The following is a 27,519-nucleotide window of genomic DNA, read 5'->3' as shown; positions in this document are numbered from 1 at the left end:
GGTGGTTCGAGCCCTGAATGCTGATTGGCTGAAAGCCGGGGTATATCAGAACGTATACCACAGGTATGACAAAACATTTATTTTTACTGTTCTAATTATGTTTGTAATCACTGATGCAGCAATAAGGCACCTCGGGTTTGTGGTATATGGCCAATATTCCACAATTTAAGGGCTGTATCCAGGTACTCCGTGTTGCGTCGTACATAAGAACAGGCCTTAGCTGTGGTATATTGGCCATATACCATACCCCCCCCTCCCCCCCTCATGCCTTATTGCTTAAAAATATGCCTTTTAGCAGACTCTTATCCCAAGCGAATTACAGTAATGCATGCATACATTTTACGTATGGGGTGGGACCTTGATCTCCGCTGTTCCACAGTATTTAACAATGGATTTTCTGGAACAACATCCTGAGTTTGAATTTCATTGACATGAATTCCCTTATGAGGAACAACCTTTCCCTTTTCACTTCTCACCAAAGCCGTTTATTTTCGTATTAAGTTGGGAGCCTGCAAAATGGGCACACATACATATTTGACCAAACCCATCACGATAGAACAAATAGTTTTGGATTTATTATTGTATGACAATGTTTTATGTTGTCATGGACAATAATATGGAACAATCTGAATTTCCTATCCTCAAATGGATTAGGCTGACCGGGGCTTTGCATTATACACTACAGAGCTCACTGCTGTAGGTGGTGGGTAGGAAAGAGATGGTCGGTGTGTGCTGTGTTACAATCACAGCTTTGTGGCAGTTAGTTCTGTGGTGGTTGGCTGAGAAGAGAATTCTGAGGGGTTCTTTGTCTGAGAAACCCTTTGAAGAACCCACAAAGTTCTGTCTCGCGTTTATTGGGTCATAACTCAGGTGCGCCAATACTCGCTGTGCGTACAGCCTGGCTCGTGTGTTAGGATATTCATACAGCCAGTTTGTCATTTACAAAAACAGACTGCCTTGACTGTGACTCCTGCCTGTTAAGATTTGGAAGCAGTGGCTCAAAAAAAAGAGGGAGAAAGAGATGGAATGTGGGTCAAGAGAGTGAGCCTTGTTTCCACCTAGAAAATGACTTTCTTGTTTGCACCGCTCTTGTTGGGTCTTTTCTTCCAGTGCAGAAGTATTTAACCACCAAGAGCTTTGTCATTTTGCTCTCGAAAGGACTATGCTGTCGTCCTTGGGCCAGATAATTACTTTTTTTGCGCTACATATAGACCCACTCAAATCTTAAACTCTAGCCCCCATAGCTTAGTTTTGTCATGTCAACATGAGATGAGCATAACAGGAGATCCATAAATATGCATCCACCACATGTCTCTCATGGTATTTTGTGGTAAATATACTGAACAAAAATATATAAACGGAACAATTTCAATGATGTTACTGAGTTATAGTTTAAGGAAATTAGTCAATTTTAAATAAATTCATTAGGCCTTAATATATGGATTTCACATGACTGTGCAGCCAAGGGGGTTCAAACTGTAGAACCCAGTTCGTACATTTTGAATATAAAAATGTATTTTATCAAACAAAACTATGCTACATTTTATCTTTGTAAATTGGACAGTGCAGTTAGATTAACAAGAATGTAAGCTTTCTGCCAATATCAGACATGTCTATGTCCTGGGAAATGTTCTTGTTACTTACAACGTCATGCTAATCACATTAGCGCATGTTAGCTCAACCGTCCCGTGGGGGGGACACCGATCCCCGTAGAAGTTAAAGACCGAAATAATTGTCCGTTTCATTAGCTGTCCGGTGGCTGGTCTCAGCCGATCCCGCAGGTGATCAAGCCGGAAGTGGAGGTCCTGGGCTGGTGTGGTTACACGTGGTCTGCGGTTGTGAAGCGGGTTGGATGTAATGCCAAGTTCTCTAAAACAACGTTGGAGGCAGCTTATGGTAGAGAAATTCATTTTCAATTCTCTGTCAACAGCTCTGGTGGACAACTGCACATTTTAGTGGCCTTGTATTGTCCCCAGTATAAGGTGCACCTGTGTAATGATCATGCTGTTTATTCAGCTTCTTGATATGCCACACCTGTCAGGTGGCTGGATTATCATGGCAAAGGAGAAATGCTCACTAACAGGGATGTAAACATATTTGTGCGCACAATTTGACAGAAATAAGCTTTTTGTTCGTATGGAAAATGTCTGGGCTTTTATTTCAGCTCATGAAATGTTCATTATACATAGAAACAATAACTGACTGATGTCTTTGTCTTCCTCTAGGTTCATGGGTGTGTGTGTTCAGGAAGGCCAGCTCCATGCTCTGACTGAGGTAAGAGGAACCACTGTTCTTCTTTGTGACTTCGAGCCTTGTATAGATGGCCTACACCTCAGAAACATGACTGCGCCGCTTGCTGTCGTGTTTCAGGTTGAAGTTGGGACACTGTCTTCTTATTCTCTTTTTCCATCCACTCTATCATGGAATGTGATTCTAGAAACATGATGGGTTTTCTAGCATCAGTATAGGCCTAAAGGCGTTTTACTTGTAATGTAGCTAAACTGTCATATTGCTCATTGAGTCCTGTTGCAGTATGGTCAGCTTGTTATGTGATGTAAGTCTCAGATAAGTATAACCCACTGAAGGGTGACCTCATAGCCATGATTATAATGAAAAGTTATTGTGACTGAATGTTTATCAAGGGTTTTTCTTCAGGTGAACACTAAACAGTGCCGCATCGCCCAGAAGGACAGCAACCTGTAATTGAAAGAACCTTGTGTTTCCCTGCATAGTTTACATGTGAGCAAATAAAGCTGTGTTGATGTTCTCAATGAAAAGCCAGGGGATGGGTTCCATTAGGGCTAAGGGTTATGTTTTCAAGATTGACCTATTTTTAACCTATCTGTGTGACTGAGTCGGCGTGTCCATGTAATCCAAATAGATAGCCTTGTGCTAATGATAAGCGTCGATTAGTAAGGGGAGTAGCTTTACGACTGACTGCCCCATCTGAGCCCAAGCACTCGTGTGAAGTGAATGATGGCAGGAAGTTATCCAATATGTGGATCCATGGAGATGAAGACTGGGAGAGAGGGGAAACTTCTCACACACCAGTCTCCTGGGGCTGTGGCGTCAGCAGCCTCAAGCCAGGCTGTGAATACTGAAAACACGGCATCATGGGGTTATGTTTTGCTGCTACTGCTGTATAAACAGAACTAGCTGCTAGCTGCTAGCTACCAGCACTGTCTGCTTTGGCTGGATCCTGACCTTAGCAACGGGCCTGACAAGTCTCCATGGTAGGAAATGAAGAGTCAAGTTACCGTGCAGCCACAGGCTTAGAGATACAATCACTCATCAGGGCTCTACAGTGTGACCATTTTACTCCCATATATGCCTAAATATTCTGTGTGACCTAGAATTTTAATTTAGGAGGACCAGTGCCCCTAGAAAAATGAAGGATTCTAGCTTTATTACCTCCTATATTTTTTTTATTGTGTTCCTAAATTTCTTTGTTTGCCTATTTTTCCATTTAGAATCACGTGCTCTGTGTAAAGCCCTGCTCCTCCGATCAAAACTCCCTTTGACTCCGCTGGCCCTGCCAGGGCCCGTCGGGTCGGCACACTAACCTCTGCTCTGCTTCCCACTGCCTGACAGACCTAGTTTACACATTAGGCAAAGACCGATTAGGAGCATTATAATCTGGGTAATCCATGAGCCACTGGGGGATTAGGCCATTATTTGAAGCTGCTCGCAGTGGTCACACGAGACCATTAATTCCCATTTCCTTTCTGGCTTTCTTAGCTTTAATTCAGGAAGACTCAGGGAAAGCCTTGTCTTCAGCTAAGTGTATCAGTTAATGATTTCTAAGAGTTGCACCTGCCTAGAACAGTGTTTTATGTATGTTAGTTGTTTTGGATATTGTCTAGGGCTATGCTACTATTTTCTAAGTAAGATTACCTTTTTTAACATTAAACCTGTCTTCTCTTGAGATTCAAGTCATGTTTAGTTTTACTGCAAGATATGAATTGCCACAATGTTTGTTAAAATGATGTATTTTAGTGTCTCTGCTGCTATGGACACTTAGGGTAATATGGATGATCTATCCCATTAACAGTTTGGCCTGTCAATCAATCACTGTGGGTGGGATGTTTGAGGCAGAGTTGGTAGGTTTTCAGACCTGTTAATCAATCACTGTTGGTGAGACATTGATGGAAGGCAGTAGATTACTAATCAAGACAGAAAAAATTGTCTTGTCTACCCTTTCAATTGAGTTTGTGGTTAAAATCTAAGAAAAAAGGTTGTGTTATGTGTCAAGTAACATATTGTTTCTCAATAGGGAATATATTTAAGGGGGGAAAAAATGCAAACATTTTGTGCACCTTCGCTTTTATACAAAATCAAGCGCCCATTAATAATAGACCGACAGGTATGATTTGAACAATGAAACAAGTGTTAAACATGGGCTTTTCTACACAGAACAAACTCAATCATCAACTTTGCTGACGACAAAACAGTGGTAGGCCTGATTACCAACAATGATAAGACAGCCTATAGGGAGTAGGTGATAGCCCTGGGAGTGGTGCTAGGAAAATAACCTCTCCCGCAACGTCAACAGCAGAGAGAGCACTTCCCCATCCACATCAACGGGGCCACAGTGGAGAGGGTCAAAAGCTTCAAGTTCCTCAGCATGCACATCACGGAAATGGTCCCTCCACACCGACAGCGCCTCTTCAACCTCAGGAGACTAAAGAAATGTGGCTTGACCCCTAAAGACCCTCACAAACTTCTGTCGGGCTGTATCACCGCCTGGTACGACAACTGCACCGCCCACAACCACAGGGCTCTCCAGAGGGTGGTATGGTCAGCCCAACACATCACCAGGGGCACACTGCCTTCCTTCCAGGACATCTACAGCACCCAGTGTCACAGGAAGGCCAAGAAGATCATCAAAGACCCCAGCCACCCGAGCCACGGCCTGTTCATCCATCTAGAAGGAGGAGAGACCGTACAGGTGCATCAAAGCTGAGACCTGATAAACAGCTTATGTCTCCAGGCCATCAGACAGTTAAATAGTCACCACTAGCCACCCAGTACCCTGCCCTGAACCTTAATCACTGTTCTAGCCAGCTACCACCCAGTACTCTACCCTGCACATTAGAGACTGCTGCCCTATGTACATAGTCATTGACCACTGGTCACTTTTAATCATGTTTACATACTGTTTTACCCACTTTATATGTATAAGCTATATTCTAGTTATGGCTCATCCTATATAACTACTGCTGTACACCTTTTCTATTAATATACTGTCTACACACCATTATACACTCAGTGGCCAGTTCACTAAAATGGTTCAGTCACTTAGCAATGGCTTGCTATATAAAGCAAGCAAAAAGGCATCCGGGCATTCAGTTACTGTACGATTGAACGTTAGAATGGGCAAAACGAATGCCGTCCGTTCGCAAACAACCAATCACTAGGCTACACCAGTGACTGTATGGGGCTACGCTGACGAGTCACTTTAGCGGTCACTGGCAGGCTTCGACTCCTAGGAAAATACAAACAAGATCTTTGGTTTATGTGTCCTGATGCCATGGACATATAACTACGTTGTATGATTCATGAATAGAAAAGTGGGATATAGGAGATTGACTTTATTCAGTCAGTTTGACACCTTTTATAAACTACTCAGCACAAGCTGTTTGGTCTTCTAATCAAATAACAGTAAATATCCTATATGACCACCGATTCTGTGGCTGGCTAAACACGCAAAAGAAAATGTAAATGAATGTGCCATAAAACACTAATTATGTGGATTCCAACTCATCTTTAACACTTACATTACATGGGACATGTAAATTCACTCACAGGAGACGACGAAGAAGCATCATGCTCTCCCTCCTCCGTGAAAAGAAATGTTACCGCAGCCAACCACAGCGCACAAAAATAACACCGGTACCGAGCGGCAGGTCAGACAGCAGACTGGCAAACCAGAAGTTTGGCTTTGTGACTGACAGGCGCCTGTCATTGCTGGCTGTGACTGACAGGGGCCTGTGCTATCAATAGATCACTACAAGATGCATATCGTTCATTCTAGTGGAAAAAGGCTATACAGACTTTTCTGACTATCCAATTTAAACGTTTAAATGAAAAGAAGCCTAGTTAATGAAGTGGGGGAAAAGTAGCCAGCTGACAATGTGTCTGTTATCGTCCATTTAGCCGACATCCGGCGCTTGTGGAAAACATTGCTAGATTTGATTCTCCATCAACATATCCTGTTGAGTCATTCACATTTTCACTGCCTGGGTTCTGCCCTTTTATCCTTCAGTCCACTACTCTTGCTCTCTGTGATCATGTGTTAATGGCCTTCCCTTCTCCAGGTTACCTTGTCAGGGTTTGGGGTGGAGGTGAGTTGATGTGGCCTTGTGTGCCTAACTTTTGGCCTTGGCTCATTCATCTGATCTGGAGACTGTCGCCTCAACCTACAGGTTGCATGGAGTGGATCATGTCTGCACTGACCGACTGGCAGCAGGATTTGTCTGGGCTTTACCCCTGTGAAGTGGAGGCTCCTAGTGGAGCGCTAGGCTGGCAGACTACAGATGCGGGGGGCTACAGAGGAATTTGTAAGGCAAACGAGCTGTAATCCTCTCCTGCGTCTGGAATTGGTTTGGGGATGGTCTGCAGGGCAGGGGGAGAGACCAGACAGAGGGGAGAGAGTATTACAGCGTGTTGGCCTTTCAGTGCGTAAGACCAAATGACACGCGCACACACACTTGAGTTGGTGTGTTTCTAGGTTTACTTATTAGGCCTCCTTCCAACATTCTACCTGAACAAAGGTAGAAGACTGCAGCGCAAGTAAAATGTGAGTGATGCTGTAACCTCCGCTTTGGGCGGGCTAAATTCCAATGAAAGGTTAAGCTGTTAAAGGTACAGGCTAAGGGAGTTTAGTCTTCGTTCACATACCTAATTTATTTACAGTTCCAACTGGGAGAAGACAGATGCGTTTTGACTAATATTCTCTTTTCTTGAAGTCCTCTCTGTATTAATTGACAGTTTGCCAAGAAACCTAAAACACACCAGTCTAGAATCACAAGGGAGGCCCAGAGAAGTCTGGTCAGTCAAGGGACCCCAGTCTCTCTTTTCGTTACCCTTATCTACTTTAATTTCTCGCCGTAGTTATTTTCCAAATATTTTTGTTTTGTGGATGGATTAATCATTCTACACTACATGACATAGGTTAGGCTAGTTCTGTGTAGGACAGCCAAGCCTCTCCCGATTTTAGAGCCGACAGAGCTACTTTTAAAACTACTGAGTGGATTTCCAATTCACTTTTTTTTCTTTTTTTTTTCAATTCGCTTTTTCTGCAAGCAGCCAGGCTTGTCTGTCATTGTCCTCAGCTGTGCTTGGCATTAGCATCAATCTATGTTTAGAGCGCTCAGAGTAAGTCGATTGACTTTGACCGGTCTTCCTGAATGGGGCGGGGCATAGCCCCAAATTACCAACAGGATGCTGTAACAATGTCTGTACAGAACATTACTTCATATCGCAATACCTCATGTAGAGTATGTACAGGATATAGTCATTGAATTCAGTAGAGTGTACATTTACTGATAATGTGTACTTTTTCCTACCCAGCTTTTGCTCACATCAAGGTGAAAGCCTGTGATAGAGGACAACTTTCTCCTGAACTGTCATTTGAAACCTTCCTAAATTGTTCTGTTTTCCCCCTCTCTCAACCTTTCTGCAGTACATCAACGGTGGGAACCTGGAGCAGCTGTTGGACAGCAACAAGCCTCTGAGCTGGGCAGCCAGGATCAAGCTGGCCTGTGAGATCGCCAATGGCCTGGGCTACCTGCACTCCAAAGGCATCTTCCACCGGGACCTCACCTCCAAAGTGGGTGGCAGTTGACTGTGGATGGATGCATCTGAAATGTGGTGCACTGTTTCCTTTCTGAAACAGAGATAATAGATCTAGTCAGCATTTATATACAGTAACGTGTGTTCCAGTGCATTTTCTTCAAACCATAGGAGTTGGGACCTGGTTTCCATGCAATAGTACTTGACGTTATTGTGATTCTCTGGCTATCGGTTTCTTCTGTTGCGGGTTGAAACTGAGCCACGTGGTGTTTTGACTCATGCAGGGTGTAAACCTCTTGAGTTGAATCTAATCGAACAACATGCAGTACATCAAGTTCATTTGTCATTCAGTTCAAGTATGACTAATTGAGCATTCACTGAAACTTTCCCTTTTCCTCCATAAATGTCAGTCATTTTAGAAGCTCATAATGGAATTTGTGCTCACTGTCCTCAGAACTGCCTGATCAAGTCAGATGAGAACTGCTACACTGCAGTGGTCGGAGACTTTGGTCTCGCTGAGAAGATTCCCAACTATGAGTAAGTCATTTCCACGGTAACGGTTATATTTTAAACGGGCCAGTGCTATACAAACACAATGTTGGTTTACATTCATTGCTTAAACGGTTTTTAGCACGATACATAAGATTAAGTTCAGCACTGAAATGGAATCCCACGGTTTTATTTTTTTACTCCAAAAAGAAAATCAAGATTTGCTCCTTTGAGTCAAAGTCCAGTGAAATGTGTCTGTAGTAAATGAATGTGCGGCTGGGAGGTAAAGGGATGGACAAGTGCCAGTAGGGGAGGGTCATTTGATTAGGCAGGAACATGAAGTACTGTTTTGGAATAAACTGGTACGCTAGGCTAATAATACCAGAGCAGGTTAAGAAGGCCCCGCTCTCTCTCTCTCCAGGCTCTGACTTCATTATTACATATTAAACTGATGAAGAATCGACCTGCTTTCAAAACAAAGTTAGAGAAATAACAAATATTTTGGCTTGTCTGATAATTGTTGTGATAAATATTGCAAAAATAGTCATTGTGTTGTTTTTTTAACCTTTTATTTAACTAGGCAAGTCAGTTAAGAACACATTCTTATTTACAATGACAGCCTAGGAACAGTGGGTTAACTGCCTTGTTCAGGGGCAGAACAACAGATTTTTACTTTGTCAGCTCAGGGATTCGATCTTGCAAACTTTCGGTTACTAGTCTAACGCTCTAACCGCTAGGCTACCTGCCGCCCCGATCTACTGTAATGAATTGTATTATTCCCTCACCCAAAAGGCTTGTAACCTCCAGTCTAATGTTTATCTTCCTGTACTTGTGTTGTGCCTGCAGTGGTGAGGGGGAGAAGCTGGCTGTGGTGGGCTCTCCCTTCTGGATGGCCCCTGAGGTGCTGCGAGATGAACCCTACAATGAGAAGGTATTGGGATTTTATTAAGATCCCCATTAGCTGTTGCAAAAGCAGCAGCTACTCTTTCTGGGGTCCACACAAAACATGAAACATAATACAGAACATCATTAGACAAGAACAGCTCAAGGACGGAACTACATACATTTTTAAAAAGGCACACGTAGCCTACATATCAGTACATACACACAAACTATCTAGGTCAAATAGGGGAGAGGCGTTGTGCCACGAGGTGTTTCTTTATCGGTTTTTTGAAGCCAGGTTTGCTGCTTATTTGAGCAATATGAGATGGAAGGAAGTTCCATGCAATAAGGGCTCTTTATAATACTGTGTTTTCTTGAATTTGTTTTGGATTTGGGGACAATGAAAAAATCCCTGGAGGGATTGTGTGTGTCAGAGCTGTCTGTAAATTGACTATGCAAACAATTTGGTATTTTCAACGCATTGTTTCTTATAAAAAGAAGTGATGCAGTCAGTCTCTCAACTCTTAGCCAAGAGAGACTAGCATGCATAGTATTAATATTAGCCCTCTGATTACAATTAAGACCAAAATGTGCCGCTCTGTTCTGGGCCAGCTACAACTTAAATAGGTCTTTCCTTGCAGCACTGGACCACACGACTGGACAAAAATCAAGATAAGACAGAACTATAGCCTGCAGAACTTGCTTTTTGGAGTGTGGTGTCAAAAAAGCAGAGCATCTCTTTATTACGGCTAGACCTCTCCCCATCTTTGCAACCATTGAATCTATATGTTTTGACCATGACCGTTTACAATCTAAGGTAATGCCAGGTAATTTTTTCTCCTCAACTTGTTCAACAGCCACACCATTCATTACCAGATTCAGCTGAGGTCTAGCACTTAAGGAATGATTTGTACCAAATACAATGCTCTTAGTTTTAGAGATGTTCATGACCAGTTTATTACTGGCCACCCATTCCAAAACAGACCAACTCTTTAAGGGGTTTCAGTGACTTCATTAGCTATGGTTGCTGATGGATATATGGTTGAATCAACACCGTACATGGACACACATGCTTTGTTTAATGCCCGTGGCAGGTCATTGGTAAAAATAGAAAAGAGTAGAGGTCCTAGAGCTGCCCTGCGGTAAACCACACTTTACATGTTTGATGTTAGAGATGACCAACTGGCAGGTGTCTTCACTGACATTTTCAACATGTCCCTGATTTGAGTCTGTAATACCAACATGTTTCAAGCAGACCACCATAATCTCTGTGCTCAAGAACACAAAGGCAACCTGCCCAAATGACTACAGACCCGTAGCACTCACGTCCATAGCCATGAAGTGCTTTGAAAGGTTGGTAATGGCTCACATCAACACCATTATCCCAGAAACCCTAGACCCACTCCAATTTGCATACCGCCCAAACAGATCCACAGATGATGCAATCTCTATTGCTCTCCACACTGCCCTTTCGCACCTGGACAAAAGGAACACATGTGAGAATGCTATTCATTGACTACAGCTCAGCGTTCAACACCATAGTACCCTCAAAGCTCATCACTAAGGTAAGGAGCCTGGGACTAAACACCTCCCTCTGCAACTGGATCCTGGACTTCCTGACGGGCCGCCCCCAGGTGGTGAGGGTAGGTAGCAACACATCTGCCATGCTGATCCTCAACACTGGAGCTCCCTAGGGGTGCATGCTCAGTCCCCTCCTGTACTCCCTGTTCACCCACGACTGCATGGCCAGGCACGACTCCAACATAATCATTACGTTTGCAGACGACACAACAGTGGTAGGCCTAATCACCGACAACGACGAGACAGCCTATAGGGAGGAGGTCAGAGACCTGGCCGGGTGGTGCCAGAATAACAACCTATCCCTCAACGTAACCAAGACTAAGGAGATGATTGTGGACTACAGCAAAATGAGAACCGAGCATGCCCCCATTCTCATCGACGGGGCTGTAGTGGAGCAGGTTGAGAGCTTCAAGTTCCTTTGTGTCCACATCAACAACAAACTAGAATGGTCCAAACACACCAAGACAGTCGTGAAGAGGGCACCACAAAGCCTATTCCCCCTCAGGAAACTAAAAAGATTTGGCATGGGTCCTCAGATCCTCAAGTTTCTACAGCTGCAACATCGAGAGCATCCTGACTGGTTGCATCACTGCCAGGTATGGCAATTGCTCGGCCTCTGACCGCAAGGCACTACAGAGGGTAGTGCGTACGGCCCAGTACATCACTGGGGCTAAGCGGCCTGCCATCCAGGACCTCTACACCAGGCAGTGTCAGAGGAAGGCCCTAAAAATTGTCAAAGACCCCAGTCATAGACTGTTCTCTCTACTACCGCATGGCAAGCAATACCGGAGTGCCAAGTCTAGGACAAAAAGGCTTCTCAACAGTTTTTACCCCCAAGCCATAAGACTCCTGAACAGGTAATCAAATGGCTACCCGGACTATTTGCATTGTGTGCACCCCAACCCCTCTTTTTACGCTGCTGCTACTCTGTTTATCATATATGCATAGCCACTTTAACTATACATTCATGTACATACTACCTCAATTGGGCCGACCAACCAGTGCTCCCACACATTGGCTAACCAGGCTATCTGCATTGTGTCCCGCCACCCACCATCCCCTCTTTTACGCTACTGCTGCTCTCTCTTCATCATGTATGCATAGTCACTTTAACCATATCTACATGTATATACTACCTCAATCAGCCTGACTAACCGGTGTCTGTATGTAGCCTCGCTACTTTTATAGCCTCGCTACTGTATATAGCCTTTCTTTTTACTGTTTTATTTCTTTACTTACCTATTGTTCACCTAATACCTTTTTTGCACTATTGGTTAGAGCCTGTAAGTAAGCATTTTACTTTTTGGCGCACGTGACAAATCAACTTTGATTTGAGATGCTTCCATTAAAGAAAACCCTTTGAGTTCTATTAGATAGATTGCCATATTGTGGATTCAGAGCCGAGGTTGAAAAGCCATAGCACTTAAGTTTTTTTCAACAACCGGTTATGGTCAATAATATCAAAGGCTGCACTGAAATCTCACAGTACAGCTCCTACGGTCTTCTTATCATCAATTTCTTTCAACCAATCATCAGTCATTTGTGTCAGTGCAGTACATGTTGAGTGCCCTTCTCTATAAGCATGCTGAAAGTCTGTTGTTAATTTGTTACAGAGAAATAGCTTTGTATTTGGTTGAAAGACCAAAAAAAATTCAAACACCAATTTTTTCAGCAGTTTCCTAAGAGCTGGCAGCAAGTTTATAGGTCTGCTGTTAGAACCAGTAAAGGCCGCTTTACCACTCTTGGGTAGTGGAATTACTTTAGCTTCCCTCCAGGCCTGAGGACAAAGACTTTCCTCTAGACTCAGATTAAAAATGACAGATCGGAGTGGCTATACAGTCAGCTACCATCCTCAGTAGCTTTCCATCTAAGTTGTCAATGCCAGGAGGTTTGTCATTTTTGATAGTTAACAATTCTTTTTCCACCTCTCCCACAATAACTTTACAAAATTCAAACTTGCACAGCTTTTTCTTTCATTATTTGTTTTTTATACATTAATATAATTGCTCACTGTTTGTCGTGGGGATTTCCTGCCTAAGTTTGCCCACTGCCAATGAAATAATCATTAAAATAATTGGCAACATTAAATGGTTTTGTGATGAATAAGCCATCTGATTCTATGAAAGATGGAGTTGAATTTGTCTTTCTGCCCATAATTTAATTTGAAGTACTCACGTTTTTTTTCCATCATTCTTTATATCATTGATCTTGGCTTCTAATAAAGATTCTTATTATTTTTTTCACATTATTTCTAAATTTGCAGTAAGTTAGCCACTCCTTTTGCCCCATCTCTTTCAACCATAGAGTTTTTCAAAATCCTCATCAATCTATGGAGCCTTAAGGTAGGTCCCTGATCTCTAACCCTTGACCTCTACTCTTGACAGGACTACTGGTCTGATACACATCAACCCCTCAAGCTAAGAACTTATCTCAAACATCTGTCTCTCTGTTTTCTTCTGTTTCCAGGCGGATGTGTTCTCCTACGGTATTGTCCTCTGTGAGATTATTGCCCGAATACAGGCCGACCCCGATTACCTTCCTCGCACTGAAGTGAGTATTGCGCCATTTCCTCAGTCCTCCTCATCCCCCATCACATTACATAAGACTCATATCTGGGATTTAGTTGAAACGAATTTCCTACCTGACCCCTCTCTCTCTCTCTCTCTCTCTCCACTCCCTCTATGATAGAACTTTGGCCTGGATTATCATGCCTTCCAGCACATGGTAGGAGACTGTCCTCCTGACTTCCTGCAGCTAGCCTTCAACTGCTGCAACGTAAGTGGGCCCTCAATCTCTCCGTTTTCCCAAAACACAAAACTGCTTCCCAAATCTTTATTCTCTTGTGTGGGATAAAAACTATAAACACAATCTGATTTAGCAGTACCCCTGATCTTGTTTGACCTGGCTGCTGTATCCCCCTCCCTTCCCCCCCCACTCCTCACCATGTCCGTGTCCACTTTCTCCAGATGGACCCCAAGCTGCGACCCTCGTTCCCTGAGCTGGTAAAGAGGCTGGAGGAGATCCTGTGTCGGCTGAAGGCCGAGGAGTCTGAACGAGAGAGGATCCCCCTCAGTGAGGACAACGATAAGAAAACCATCCCTAAAGGTGATGCCTCCAACCTCCTATCTAACCCCTTCAGAAGCCTGACTGCCATGGCAGTGGAACTGTTTTATGGAATAGCATGATCAAAACATAATTTTATGATTTCATAACAAATGCACGATCAAAACCATAAACATCACCACCTAACAAACTCCCCAAAACAATACAAACTGTGTAAAGATGCCCCTCAGCAATCCATTTCCCTTCAATGTACATTTCTACAGGCAATAAAAGCTTGCCTCGCATGCCTGCCATGTTAGCCCGCAGTCCTGCACCACTTGACACCCAGTTTCCATGTAATAGCTGCACGGTGCAATGGTTTCTTGGAACCAGGAAGAAGCTGTTGTGCCTCTCAAATGGCACCCTATTCCCTTTTGTAGGGTAATACCTTTGACGACAACCCACACTATGTAGAGTATAGGGTGCCATTTGGATGTACCCCAGGTCTACTCTAAATAGGTCCAGTTGCAAGCCAGCGATGTCCTTTCCCTCCCAAGCCCTGTCCCAAATAGTCCCCTCAGTCCTTTTCTCAACATTTATGATGCAGTGTCTGCTTGCAGGTTCAAGTTGCCTTACAATTTAACATGACGTAAACCTCTAACCTCTTGAGTGTTTCGCAATCACCTGATTCTGTGAAGCAAAGAATAAGATACAGTACGGTTATTTGTTATGTGGAAACCACCATGTATCCTTTGAGTAGGTTGTAAATAAATAATTAGTATTTTCTCAGATCCTATTTCAATTCTAATTTGGTTCAGGGGCCATTTGGAATGTTAGGGCATGGCTTTGTTTTTGTTTAGCTGGCTTTCATTCCTTGACCAGTCATTCCCTCTTCACTATTTACTTCTGCATCTATAATCTCTGAGGCCCCAGTCCACTTTAGTATTTCTACTTTATATCTTAATTATTTGCATGTATTTCCCATAATGTTTTGACCTAGGCCATTTACTTCAATGTAAGAATTTGACTGTCTCGTTTATTTTTATGCCTGTACTTTATATCTTTGCATATATTTCCCCCTGGTGGCTACATTGGGAACTAACACTTCAAAACAATGTGTTGTCTAGTAGAGATTTGACTTGTCTCGCTCTCTGTCGGTCTCTCTCTTTCTCTGTGTCTCTGTCTCCCTCTCTCTCTGTCCAGGTGACAAGGTCCAGGGGATTAAGAGGTTGAACCCGTTGGGTCTGGAGGATGATGATAAGATCTCTCCCAAGTCACCTCGTCCTCGCCGCAACATCTGGCTGTCCCGCAGCCAGTCAGACATCTTCTCCCGCAAGCCCAGCCGGAAGGTCAATGTCCACGACCCCTACTACAACCCGGGCCCCAGGGCTGTGCCAGGGGCCCGCAAGATCAACCCCTTCAATGCCCGCGAGGACCTGTGTGGAGGCAAGATCAAGTTCTTCGACGTGCCCAGCAAGTCTGTGTTCTCCCTGATGTTCGACCTGCACTCTTCTCAGGACAATGTGTTCTCCTCTGGGACCCAGATCCACTCTGGAGCCCACATCCACCCGGGTATGTGGCAGGAGACCTGGTTTACTGGCAGACAGTGCCGCTCTCTGCCCGCCTCCCCCCAGCTGGCCCTCTTGGATGGCTGCTGCCCCCCTGCCTCCTGCCCCCTTTCTGCCACTGTCTCCAAGTGTGACCCAGCCCAGCTGGGCCAAGAGGTCCGACAGAAGGTGCTCAGCGCCTGGGCCAGGAAATATGCTGTGATGGAGATCCCTCCATACTGTGGAGGGAAAGAAACAATAGAGGAGGAGAACAGAGTAGATGAGAGCGGGTCTCTCTATCCCATGCCCAGTGACCGTACAGAGGCTATGGACTGCTCTAGCAGCCAAAGGAGTCCAGAGGAGGACAACGTCAAGGACAAACATGTCTGCTGCCCCATGCAGGCCCAGAATGGAGGCCCAGTGAGGGACAGTAGGGATGCGGTGTCTGTGTCTGAGGAGATGGAGGCTGAAGACCAGGAGGGCATGCAGCAGCACCGTCCAACTGTCACCATCAGCCCAGCCACAAACCAAGACCATCTGAATCCCATTGTACTGGTGCCATGTACGGCCCCACACGCCTCCACAGAACCGCCCTCTAAGTGTGACATCATCTAGGCCTTAAACAGGTCAAGGAGAAAGGGAGCCTTGTGTGAACTCGTTTTTAACCGAGAGACACTCCTCAGATAGGAATGATGACGTGTGATGATCAATGCTCTGCAGATAATCTCTTGATTTAAAAAAAAAAAAAAGTTTTCTATTTAAATACTGAAAAACTTACTTTATTTCTTAAAAAGGCACCCCTAAACCAGGGGTCTCATAATTCCTTGAGGTTCTGTGTGTATGCTGGTTTTAAATCACTGCCTTCTCCTTGATATTCAATGGTATTGTGTTTTATCTTCTGCCCCATGTGGAGATGTAGGAGAGTAGATGCATATGATATTAAAGTAACACATCTAACACTCCTACCAGGGAGAAAGGGTTGAATTCTGAGTGAAAAGCAGCATACTCACTGCCTATCCAACATTGAGAACCCCCACCCCTGCATCATCTTGATTAGTGGTATTTCTGTACTAGACAATGGTGCCTGCCAGAAAGGAGAGTCCAAGCCAGATCCAGACCATATCAAGTCTAGTAAAGGAGTGTGGTTCACCAGACTACAGAGGTCTCTTATGGAGACTAAAAATAGACTGCGCTTAAATTTGCAGTAAAACCAAATACAGTTTGTGTAAATGTGCACGCCCATGTGCACTGGAAATCGTTTGTACGTACCTTTTTAACATTTCTATGATTTTAGCGTTTGGTATAACCTGAGTGTACAAAACATTAGGAACAACTGCTGTTTCCATGACACTGACCAGTTGAAAGCTATGATCCCTTAATGTCACCTGTTAAATCCACTTCACTATAGATGATGGGGAGACAGGTTAAAGAAGGATTTTTAAACCTTGAGACAATTGAGACATGGCTTGTGTGCCATTCAGATGGTGAATGGGCAAGACAAAAGATTTAAGTGCCTTTGAACGGGGAATGGTAGTAAGTGCCAGGTATACCAGTTTGAGTGTCAAGAACTGCAACGCCGCTGGGTTTTTCACACTCAACAGTTTCCCGTGTGTATCAAGAATGGTCCACCACCCAAAGAACATCCAGCCAACTTGACACACATGTGGGAAGCATTGTAGTCAACATGGGCCAGCATCCCTGTGGAACGCTTTGGACACCTTGTAGAATCATGCCCTGACGAACTGCGGGGGGGGGGGGGGGTATTTTATGTCCGTCCTCCATCATGAAAAATGATAGTTCTCTGAATGATATGTTGTGTTGAAAACTTGTGGAATTAGGTGTGGCTTGAATGTGTGGTCACACTTATGTTGAGGTGGGTCCTATTTTGGCCTTAAGTTGAAAGCTCTGTTGGGTATAAGCTGTGTAAGGAGCACTAGTTGGCATGGATGCATCACTCACACACACTAGTTGGCATGGATGCATCACTCACTCTGGTTCACTACTCCCTTAGCACATGTTTTGGTCTCTTGAAATACTCTGCACTTGAAAGGAAAACATTTTAGTAAACTTTATCACTAAATTTCTATGCAATAAATGTAAACTGCATCAGGATAATTTTACATAGAGGATCTATTTTGATGTAAAACTCAATCTCCTTTTTAGGTCTTACTCTGAGGCATGTGTAGATGCCATGGTGTGATAGAGATGTTAGAACTATCCTTTGTGTTTTCCATCTTGGCTGATGTATGAACATGTAACAGGATCTTTCAGGCAAAGCTGAAGAACTTACAATTCAAATCTACTTTTTTTTTTAAGTTGATAAAGAACATGCGTCCAATCGTTTTTTAAATAAATGGCTAACTTTAGCTTCTTGTGCTTATTTGTGTGATCCTATGAACATAGTCATACCGAGTGCACTACAGGCTGATGAGGACTAATGTGAAATCAGCTCACTTTTCCTGCCAAACCTCACATCAAGTTGTTTTAAAACACAAATTACCATATTTGTCATAACCAAGGAAAAGCCTTTTTATTGAAACATAACTGTATCAACAAACATTAAAATGTGCAACAAAGCATGTCTAACTAAAAATGCTTTATTATAAACCAGGAATACATTTGGTTCCATTGAATGTTTATACAGCTCCCTCTGCTTTGCTAGCCACACTGCTAGAAAAGCCTTTTCCCCACACAATGTCCATCTTGTGCATGTGAGCTTTGGAGGACTTGGAGAAGGTGCTCTTGACAATATGCATTGGGACAGACTTGCCACTGAGGTAAACTTTGTTCAGGCACTCAGGGAGCCAGGACTCTGAACACGGTGGCTCAGCTACTCTCTCTGTCAGAGTGGTGGCATAGGAAAAGATGTAGCCGGTCATGAATGCATCGAACCCTGCCCGGTGGGAACCTCCTTCCAGTTTCTTCCTCTTGGACTTTTCTTTCTTCGCTGCATCAGATGTGGCCACAGGCTGTGGCTCTGACACACCATTACCTTCCACCTTTTCTTTGTCAGTCTTCATTTCTTCATCTGCAGACACAGCCTGTGGCTCTGCAACTCCGTTGCCTTCCTCTACCTTCTCTGTCGTCATTTTCTCACCGCTCTTTGACCCCTGTGCCGGAGTCCCATCTACCTGCTCTGTGACAGGGGGAGGTTTGCTGTCTGTGTCAGGGATCACCTGGTCCGGGCCCTGCTCTCCATCCTTCAGCTCCATATGAGCCTGCTTATTCTCGGAGGCACCTTCAAAGTCCACGTTCCCCTGAGAAGAGTTTTTTCTTTTCCTCTTCCGTTTCTTTTTCTTTTCCACCTTGTTTTTTTCATCGTGCTGGATGATGAGGTCAGTGTCATGTGACAAGGGACACAGTGACCCATTGGGGCACCAACCGTAAGCCTACAAAATACAGAATGTTATAAGTTAACAAAATAGAAAAATTGGACTTATTATTTGTATGGCAGCACAGCCCCTGAAGTGACTCTTCTTATCAACTGTATGCAAGCATTCTCTTATCTTGCCAACCCCCATTGTCACACTTGAGAAGCAGAGGTTCTGTTGTCTTTACAGGTCTGATATCTGATTGGAGGTTAACTTTTGAATCTAAACAACTCAGATGCTTATGAAAGGGTCTTTCACTTTTTTGTTCCTGAACTGATGTGCTGCGATACCTACACTCTCACATGAGCCATGGTGCACCTCTATCTCACTCAACATGCTTAGAATAATGCTTTGTAACTTAGGCTTTGCCTTGTATGTGAACCCATTCAAGTTATTAAATAATACTTGCTTTGATATTCGCTACTCATTACCATTCCTTGATCTTAGTCGGCTAAATACATTATACTTGCATATTGCTAGTTATCTTATGTAGGCAGATAATTATTTTAATGGGTTAATTGCTTAGTCTTATTACGAGTGAGGTGTGTATATATATAAAATACTTATGATAAATATTACCCCACTACACGTGTGTCAGCTGAAGTGTAACAGGGTCAAGACACTGCATTGTTCAGATTCAGTTTATTATCATTAGAAAAATAGCTTGGTTATACACTCGTTATTGCATAAGAGTCCATGAAGTGCCCCAGTGCTGGTCATTATGGCACACATTTTTGGGATCCTTTAAAACAGAATCTGGGGTTGCCTACAAGTTTAAGAAGTGATGTACTTACAGAGAAACGCTGGCAGACATTCAGCGGTCCCTCCAGGCTAGACCCGGCCAGGCAGGGCCTGAAGTCCACATAGCTGGACAGGTGGCCTGAGTATTTGCAGAACTCCAGGAACAGATGGTGTCCATTACTACCAACCTCAAGAGACTTGCTGTTGTCCAATTTACTGTGGGGGAAAAAAAAGCAACAAAAATAGTGTAACTACTTCCTTGAATGTGTAGTAGTATGGCTAGATGTGTCATATTTAGTGTTTAGTTTACTAACCATTTCTTGTAGGCATACTCCAGGTAAGAGGCAGCAAAGCGCAGCTCATACTCTGTGGCGTACTTGGTGTCATATATCCCAGCTGGGAACATCTGGGACAGGTCAGCAGTGAAAGTGCCAAGTTTATCTGGCAGGTGGGCATAGAAGCACTGATACAGGAACACCATGTCGATCAAGCCATTGTGTAGAACCAATGGCTTGCGAGCACGCAGGAGTTCCACAAACAGCATCCGCATGTTAATTCCATGGGAATCCCCTCCCTGGATACAAGAAAGGAACAGAACTCTGGATCACTTCACCACTTAAATGTAAAAATAAGGAATAGTCCAGGATCTATGACAGATCACAACAAAAACTTTATCTCACCATGTCATTGCCTTTGAGATAAGGGACACCTTCAGCATATTGTTTGTTGAAGTCAAATCCATGTTGCACCAGGAACTGCACAGATTGTGGTTCAATTACATACTCCTCACTGCAGAGCAACGTCAGGTTGTACACCTGGACAAGGTACGTATCATCATCCTGGAAAGAGATATAATACATCAAATAAAACAATGTAACATTTTATGTTAAGCTTTCTGAATGTCAGAATGTGCAAAGGTTACATTTACCTTGTTTTCAAGTTTCTTAAAACAAGCAAACCCAAGGGAGAGAATTGAGCGTGTGCGAGCTGCATTGCATATGGCTTTGTAACGGTCCTCTATGCATCTTAAAATGAAAACAGAGATAGAGCTAATGTAAATCTTGAGATTGAGATAGCATAGTGATTGTACATTGGGTAAACCCAATTGAATTAAATCCCTTTTTGACAGCATCCCTTTAGACTTAAACAAAACTTTCCATACATGTTTGCCTGTGGAAGAAGTGGTCAGAAAGTGCATTTTTGGACCTGAATGACATAACATTCAGGAGATGGGGGTGGTCAAAGTTGACCCATTTTGCATACCCCACCATACCATGAGACATCCATGTCTTCATCACTGGAATATATAAACGGTTGAGTTTGATCATTTAATCAAAATAGTATCAGATGTTATATTTGCATATGTTTAGATCCTATTTCACATCTGAAGTTTTTGTGTTGTGCCTGCCATCGGTTGAGACAGCATGCTCTTGAATACAGGGTGGCTGTCATTTCAATCCTAGAAATAGATTTCATAGAATGGACCTATCCCTTCAGACCACTGCAACTTAGCTGGTATACCATCGAAATGTAAATTGAATTGAAATTTGAACATCTAATTAGTACAACAAAGATCAACGCCAGTCCAACCACTGTCGAATATCAACTTAAATCATGTATTTTCTATGATATTTCAAAGGGCTTCCTATGGAAGTTTGACTGTATAATTTAAAGGAACAGATATGCCCATTCAAGTCAACAAGTATGGACCTCCATCTTTGTAGTACCATTTTAAAGTTGACATTTCAATGTTATTCCCATTTTAGTACATTTAATCAACCAAAACATGACACCCACTCTGTATCCACGAGCATGTTGTGTCTGAACCGATAGCGGGCACAACAAAAACCTTAGATGATGTAAAATAGGTTATAAGCTACAACATATGCAAATATGAAGAAAAAAATAGGAATGTACATGTTTTTGGTAAATAGACTTGATGTTAACGATAAAAGAAAATACTTATAGAAAATAGTTTGACAACCCTGTGTATAAGCTTTTAAATGATATAAATCTCAGCCTATTGAAAAGATGGATGTCTCATGGTATGGTATGCAAAATGGGTCAACTTTGACCACCTTTATCTCTTGAATGTGTTGGCACTCAGGTCCAGAGTCGCTTTCTAAAAACTACTACAATTGGCAAAATGCATGGAAGGTTTCGTTCAAATCAAAAGGGGGTCTGTCAAAGTGACTGAGTGACTGAATTCAAATGGATTTACCCCATTAGCTACATTAAATAATGAAGAAACCCCCAGAATCAACCATACTCACTCTGCCAGCAAAGCTTTTCTGCTTCCAAGCCCACTCAATTCCTGAAACAAAACATGCAGACATTATATGTGTCAATGGGCTTACATAAAGACGTAAACCATCAATGTACCCACAGCTGTTTGTCTGCAAAGCTCGCTGTAACACTTACTGTATCCAGTGCAATGAAGGAGGCAGTCTTGATTGCAAGGACCATAGCAGGCCACAGTTCTTTGAAATTATCATTTTGCACATCAATAACAGGGACTACCATGGAGGATGTCATAGCTAACTAGTTAATATTTGGAACACAACCAAAATGTTCAACTGAGTGTAAGCTAGCTAGCTAGTGTTAGCTAACTGAACACTGGGAGTGACTAGACTTATTGAATGGTCAAGGAGTTCATTGCATGAGGTTTTCGGTTTTCCAGTGAAAGCTTCCTGTTCACTACTATGCGTTATTCTTCGTTTGTCGGATTGCATTGATTCGTTTCTCAACAATAGTTTTCAGCGAGGAAGACCCAAATTCTTGGCAAGAATGAAGCGCAGCTGTAAACATCCAACCAACGTGGTCTGAATGGGTCCTAACAGATTGTACACCAACAACACACAAAGGACCCCAGTAGGAGTGGACAAAATTTTCCAATTCAAAATGTAGAACATTCGTTTTTACCATCCTATAACCATCCTTTCAATATGGGGACGAAATATATATTGTATATTTTGTTAGTCTGTATAAATCGAATTTTAATTAAGGATACTTTATAGTTCTCTTGAAGAAATATTTGAAACATGCAGTCATATGGGCAGCTCAAACCCGTGACGTTATCAAACAACCGTTGAGGGCAGGTGCGCCATTTTGGCTCAAACAAACTCGGAAATTATTTACTTTGCAATTTCATATTATTTGGCATGCTAGCATCGCTTAATACTTTTGTGAACATTTGGGATGATAAAATATCTTACGTGAGCTCATGTTTCAACCATGTTCTATTTAGTTTTGTTTCCTATGAGAACAAGTGTAAAGTTCTGGTAGCCTTCGCTAGTTACAAGCTAGCTCTGTTGTTTGATTGGAATGCAAGTAACTGGGGCTATAGTTCGCTTGCTAGCTAGCTGCATTAAGCAGTTTTGACTTGTTAGCTCGATAGGTATGGGTGGGTGTTCCGCTCCAAATTGCTCAAACTCAACAACCATTGGGAAACAACTATTTCGTTTTCCAAAAGAGCCTATACGCAAGAATAAATGGCTTGTAAACTGCCGGCGTAATTTTGTACCAACTCCACATTCCAGACTGTGCCAGGCAAGTTTATGGATGACTAATGTTAACCTTACTGGCTAGCTAACGTTAGCTAGTTTGGTCCACCAGTCAACAATTCCCAACTCCAAATTAGAACAAAACATGTTGACATGTTTGTCTACACTTTGAATATAATAACTTAATTGATTTAGTGCAATATATAATGCACCAAGAGAAAATACATCGATATTTAGCCAGCTAATCCTACAGCTATGTCTTCTTGCAGGACCATTTTGAGCTGAGTCAGTTTGAAGAAATAGCCAGGTCGCCAGCAGGGGGAAAGAAGCTGAAACCAAACGCTATCCCCACTCTTTTCAGTGTGCAAAATCCACCTTATCCCATCACCCCACAGATAGTGCTACCTTTCAAACCAGAGCCAGGTAACTACTTTTTTCTTTATTTCTCAAAATCACAACATCTGTCAAAATAGATATTGACACATCAGATAGCCTACTATTGTTGAATACTAGTAGGCCTAATGCAAATGTTGGTCCAGTTGTGCTAACAAGTTTTTTTTTAACTGTTAGTTCCTGATTGTAACATTGGATCAAGTGAGTGATTCAGATGTGTTGTTAATGTTCTCTGTATACCTAGTAGAGAGAGATCTGAATGTGGGGGATCATGGCTATGCACGGCGGCAACCAACTCTGGGCATGGAGGAAGATGCTGATGAACTACACAAGGCAGAGGAACGTCCCTGCACCCATTGTCAACCTTACAAAATCCTGCTGGAACAAGAAATGCAACACACTGCCAGACTTCAGAAAGAGGTGTGTTGGTAGCTCCCCTTTCCCAACTAATTTCAGACTATTGCCTCATATTTCCTAAAACATCTTTCTCTAGTCAAATCTTTTCAGTGTAAATTATCAGGTTATGTGAAATTATACAATGGACCCTTTACGCTTTCAGTCATTAGAATTTTCTCACAGAAGAAAAATATAACATTTTGTGAGAATCTTGGAAAAGATAACACCTCCTCAACATGTTAACTTGTGTGCAGGCTGAGGAAATGAAGAAGAGGATGTTCAAACTGGACAGAATAGAGAGGGGCCTCCAGACATTTCTGTATGAAGACCAGATCCGTGCCCTGACCCTGACCAAGCGTTCCCGGAGAGCTGTGTGGTCCCACGAGACAGTGCTGAAGGCTCGTAAAATCCGATGTGCAGTTGGTGCCAAGGGTTACGAATTCCTTCGGGAGTTAGGCTACCCATTGCCCTCTTATAGAACTTTATGCAACCGCCTGGAGGAAAAAATCATGGTGACGACAGCCATGGGCTGTGATGAGCTTGCAGAGCTTGGTCTAGGAATCATATCTACATGTGACAGTCCAGAGGGAGATGGGGACAATGAGGAGTCTTTCATTGGAGTGATGTCATGACTCATGAAAGAGAGATTTTTGATCAGTTTGTTTGAATATGTGTTTCATTTTGAAGAATGCAACGCAAAATGACAGGACAATATAACAAAGACTGACGACAGCTACTAGGCCTATGCGGTGAAGAAAATGTGGAAGCATATGCACAATGGGAGATGTTAGTGTTAAAGCGTTCTTGCTTCTGGACTTGGTTTCACTTAAGTGTGTTTTTAGAATGGTTTACTCATGCTAAAGAAGTTGGTGTTTATTTTGGGAATGAAACATAAAGCTCCTTCAAAACAATAAAGAGCAGCAGTCATCTGCCTTAAAGCGGCAATCGGCAGAAGAAACAATAACAAAGCGGCCTCCTCACCCCTGGATCAGTAAAAAGCTGAGAGATGGGGCTGGAGAAATTGAATCACTCTCAAATTCATAGACCTATGGATGCAAGCAATGACCATGATATCAAAATTATAATTTTAACAATGTTTTGAGGTTTTATAGTGTTTGTTACATTTTCTTTGTCTATAAACATTGGAGTTAAACAAGCTTATATTTGGAGTTCTAATGGGGTACGACAGTTGAACTAAGTTCATAAGTTATATTCTTCGAGAATCAATGGGTACATATCATTAATTTCTAAGTCCAAAAATTGATGTAGCAAATGCTGATTGCTCCTTTATGCTTTGAAGCTGCAATTTCAAATCACCTTTCTGTGCTCAATGTGAGGTCATAATTCAGAACCTACGCTAAATCATTTGCTGTACACCTTTTTTCTTCAGCTGAGAATGTTTGACAAATGCAAAGGAAGAGCAGAATTTTAACCCCTGTTTGCAGAGTTTTTAGTTGTTCTTCATTGTCACTTATGTTAAGTGGACAAATTGGATGATTCATTTGTATTTTGTAATGGGAATCTGTTTAGCTGCATTTGGAAACTGCAATGCAGTATGCAGCCTTTGGAGAACTGTGGTAGCTGCATTGTATACTGGCTGCTCCACCTGAACTTAGGCTGAATAACCTGAGGCTTATTTTGTTACAATCACTAATGGGATATTAGCCAGCAAGCAGAACCTCTGGGTGGGAGGAGGTTTGTAGAAAACACACTAAAGAGGCAGGAGAGTATACAGTACCCTGATCAAAACAATGGTACTGTAAAAGAATAAAGAAATCTATCAAGTAATGCCGGGAATTGCCAGGGACATCATGATACAGTATTATCACAATACTTTTATTGCGATTCGATGTTTGGTATTTTATTAGGATCCCCTTAGCTGTTGCAGCAAAAACTCTTCCTGGGGTCAACACAAAACATGAAATGTGACAATGCAGAACATTAATAGACCCCAAAAAAAGTCATACGTAGCCTACATATCAATACATACACACAAACCCTCTAGGTCAAACAGGGTAGAGGCGTTGTGAGGTGTTGCTTTATCTGTGTGTTTTTTTTTTTTTGCTGTTCATTTGAGCAATATGAGATGGAACGGAGCTCCATGCAATAATGGCTCTATATAATACTGTACGCTTTCTTCAATTTATTCAAGATTTGGGCACTGTGAAAAGACCCCTGGTGGCATGTCTGGTGGGGTAAGTGTCTGTGTCAGAGCTGTGTGTAAGTTGACTGCAAACAATTTGGGATTTTTAACACATCAATGTTTCTTATAAAAATAAGTGATGCAGTCAGTCTCCTCAACTCTTAGTCAAGTGTTCCAAACATATCGCTCATATGTCTTCTGCAAAGGGACAAGAAAGAGCCTTGAGAAAACAAGTTTTGATCAGTCATGGAAATAAAAGTGCTGAAAACAAATTGGCTCCCTATTTAAAAAGAAGATGGAGAACAAGCTATGAAGAAGAAATACTAGAGTTTTGGTGCAGGTACAGTCAACCAGCGTAAAATATAATATTGAGATATTGTCAAAATGATACATTGTCAAAAAAATATACCAATATGTAACTTGCTTTTTTTTACTTTACTCCCATCACTACTATCAAGTAGGATGCCTATGTTTGTGGCTTTTGTTTTTTGTGATGTTGAAGTGTTCACTTTTATCAACAGTGTGAAACATTGTTTTGCAAAGGAGACCATACCTTACTCATAGCACAATAACTAGACTGAACAAAAATATAAACACAACATGTAAAGTGTTGGTTCCATGTTTCATGAACTGAAATTAAAGGTCCCAGAAATGTTCCATACGCACAAAAAGCGTCTTACTCTCAAATGTTGTGCACAAATTTGTTTAGATCTATGTTATTGAGCATTTATCATTTGCCCAGATAATCCATCCATCTGACATGTGTGACATCAAGAAGCTGATTAAACAGCATGATCATTACACAGGTGCACCTTGTGAAGTTTTGTCACACAACACAACGCCACAGATGTCTCAAGTTTTGAGCGAGCATCCAATTGGCATGTTGACTGCAGGAATGTTCACCAGAGCTGCTGCCAGAGAATTGAATGTTCATTTCTCTACCGTAAGCTTCCTCCAACGTCTTTTTAGAGAATTTGGCAGTACGTCCAACCGGCCTCACAACCGCAGATCACGTGTAACCACGCCAGCCCAGGATGCCACATCCGGCTTCTTCACCTGCGGGAATGTCTGAGACCAGCCATCCGGACAGCTGATGAAACTGAGTAGTTCTGTCTGTAATGAAGGCCTTTTGTGAGGTAAAACGCCTTCTGATTGGTTGGCTCCTAAGTGGGTGGGCCTATCCCCTTCCAGGCCCATCCATGGCTGAGCCCCTGTCCAGTTATGTGAAATCCATAGATTAGGGCCTAATTTATTTATTTAAATTGACTGATTTCCTTGTATGAACTGTAACTCAGTAACTGCATGTTGCATTGATATTTTTGTTCAGTATAGATACTATGAAACTGATTCTTGAAACAGCAACTATTCTGTTCACATATTTATTATATTTGGATTTGGATTCATATCTACAGCGCTCCTCTGGAATGTTGTGACCTTTGAAAAGCCATGCCCATCACCCTGTAGATTTACTTTTAGCCTGTACTGTACTTTGACCTAATCATTCAGAGTAGAAAGAGCATTGCTGTTTATGTGGTCAAAATCAACTGCAGTGTTTTTCCAAAATTCTGAGAGCCAAAAGAGGGGCAGAAAAGACGTTTCTGATTTTTGTTACTCCAAATATGAAAAGACCATTGGTG

The 27,519-nt window shown here is 42.5% G+C and overlaps 3 protein-coding genes across 6 annotated transcripts in view; 2 read left to right on the top strand and 1 right to left on the bottom strand.

The window, feature by feature from the left end:
- The window catches only part of LOC129814095 (dual specificity testis-specific protein kinase 2-like), a 38,756-nt gene extending 21,055 nt beyond the window's left edge, over positions 1–17,701 (top strand). For all 3 annotated transcript variants that reach the window (XM_055866883.1, XM_055866882.1, XM_055866881.1), the window contains exons 4-11: positions 2,226–2,274; positions 7,685–7,831; positions 8,249–8,331; positions 9,130–9,214; positions 13,213–13,296; positions 13,435–13,521; positions 13,713–13,851; positions 14,992–17,701. In XM_055866883.1, the coding sequence (XP_055722858.1) occupies positions 2,226–2,274; positions 7,685–7,831; positions 8,249–8,331; positions 9,130–9,214; positions 13,213–13,296; positions 13,435–13,521; positions 13,713–13,851; positions 14,992–15,950 (1,633 nt within the window). In that variant the 3' untranslated portion in view covers positions 15,951–17,701. The remainder of the gene's footprint in view (positions 1–2,225; positions 2,275–7,684; positions 7,832–8,248; positions 8,332–9,129; positions 9,215–13,212; positions 13,297–13,434; positions 13,522–13,712; positions 13,852–14,991) is intronic.
- A 138-nt stretch (positions 17,702–17,839) lies between these two features.
- LOC129814096 (target of EGR1 protein 1-like) lies at positions 17,840–22,296 on the bottom strand. Its single transcript, XM_055866884.1, has 7 exons — positions 21,869–22,296; positions 21,721–21,761; positions 20,376–20,472; positions 20,128–20,286; positions 19,762–20,021; positions 19,501–19,663; positions 17,840–18,724 (listed from the first exon to the last, which is right to left on the bottom strand). The coding sequence occupies exons 1-7, from the start codon at positions 21,980–21,982 to the stop codon at positions 17,972–17,974; spliced, it is 1,587 nt and encodes a 528-aa protein (XP_055722859.1). The 5' UTR covers positions 21,983–22,296; the 3' UTR covers positions 17,840–17,971.
- Positions 22,297–22,535: 239 nt separating this feature from the next.
- LOC129814097 (THAP domain-containing protein 1-like) lies at positions 22,536–26,683 on the top strand. Of its 2 annotated transcripts, none has more exons than XM_055866886.1 (4): positions 22,536–22,996; positions 23,220–23,373; positions 23,591–23,763; positions 23,994–26,683. In XM_055866886.1, the coding sequence occupies exons 1-4, from the start codon at positions 22,847–22,849 to the stop codon at positions 24,369–24,371; spliced, it is 855 nt and encodes a 284-aa protein (XP_055722861.1). In that variant the 5' UTR covers positions 22,536–22,846; the 3' UTR covers positions 24,372–26,683. The 2 variants fall into 2 exon arrangements, with proteins under 2 accessions (XP_055722861.1, XP_055722860.1); XM_055866885.1 differs by having other exon boundaries at positions 23,588–23,763.
- Positions 26,684–27,519: the final 836 nt, after the last annotated feature.

The sequence above is a fragment of the Salvelinus fontinalis genome, chromosome 17 (genome assembly GCF_029448725.1).
Source record: "Salvelinus fontinalis isolate EN_2023a chromosome 17, ASM2944872v1, whole genome shotgun sequence".
Lineage (NCBI taxonomy): Eukaryota > Metazoa > Chordata > Actinopteri > Salmoniformes > Salmonidae > Salvelinus > Salvelinus fontinalis.
The sequence above is the reverse complement of the archived record's forward strand: the minus strand, read 5'-3'. Positions and strand labels throughout refer to the sequence as shown.

Coding starts and splice junctions, on each gene's coding strand:
- LOC129814096 (XM_055866884.1), bottom strand. CDS start 21,982: ATGACATCCTCCATGGTAGTCCCTGTTATTGATGTGCAAAATGATAAT. Junction 19,664..19,761: donor GAGTATGCCTACAAGAAATG/GTTAGTAAACTA, acceptor TTTCCCCCACAG/TAAATTGGACAACAGCAAGT. Junction 18,725..19,500: donor ATGTCTGCCAGCGTTTCTCT/GTAAGTACATCA, acceptor TGTATTTTGTAG/GCTTACGGTTGGTGCCCCAA.
- LOC129814097 (XM_055866885.1), top strand. CDS start 22,847: ATGGGTGGGTGTTCCGCTCCAAATTGCTCAAACTCAACAACCATTGGG. Junction 22,997..23,219: donor CACATTCCAGACTGTGCCAG/GCAAGTTTATGG, acceptor GTCTTCTTGCAG/GACCATTTTGAGCTGAGTCA. Junction 23,764..23,993: donor CTGCCAGACTTCAGAAAGAG/GTGTGTTGGTAG, acceptor ACTTGTGTGCAG/GCTGAGGAAATGAAGAAGAG.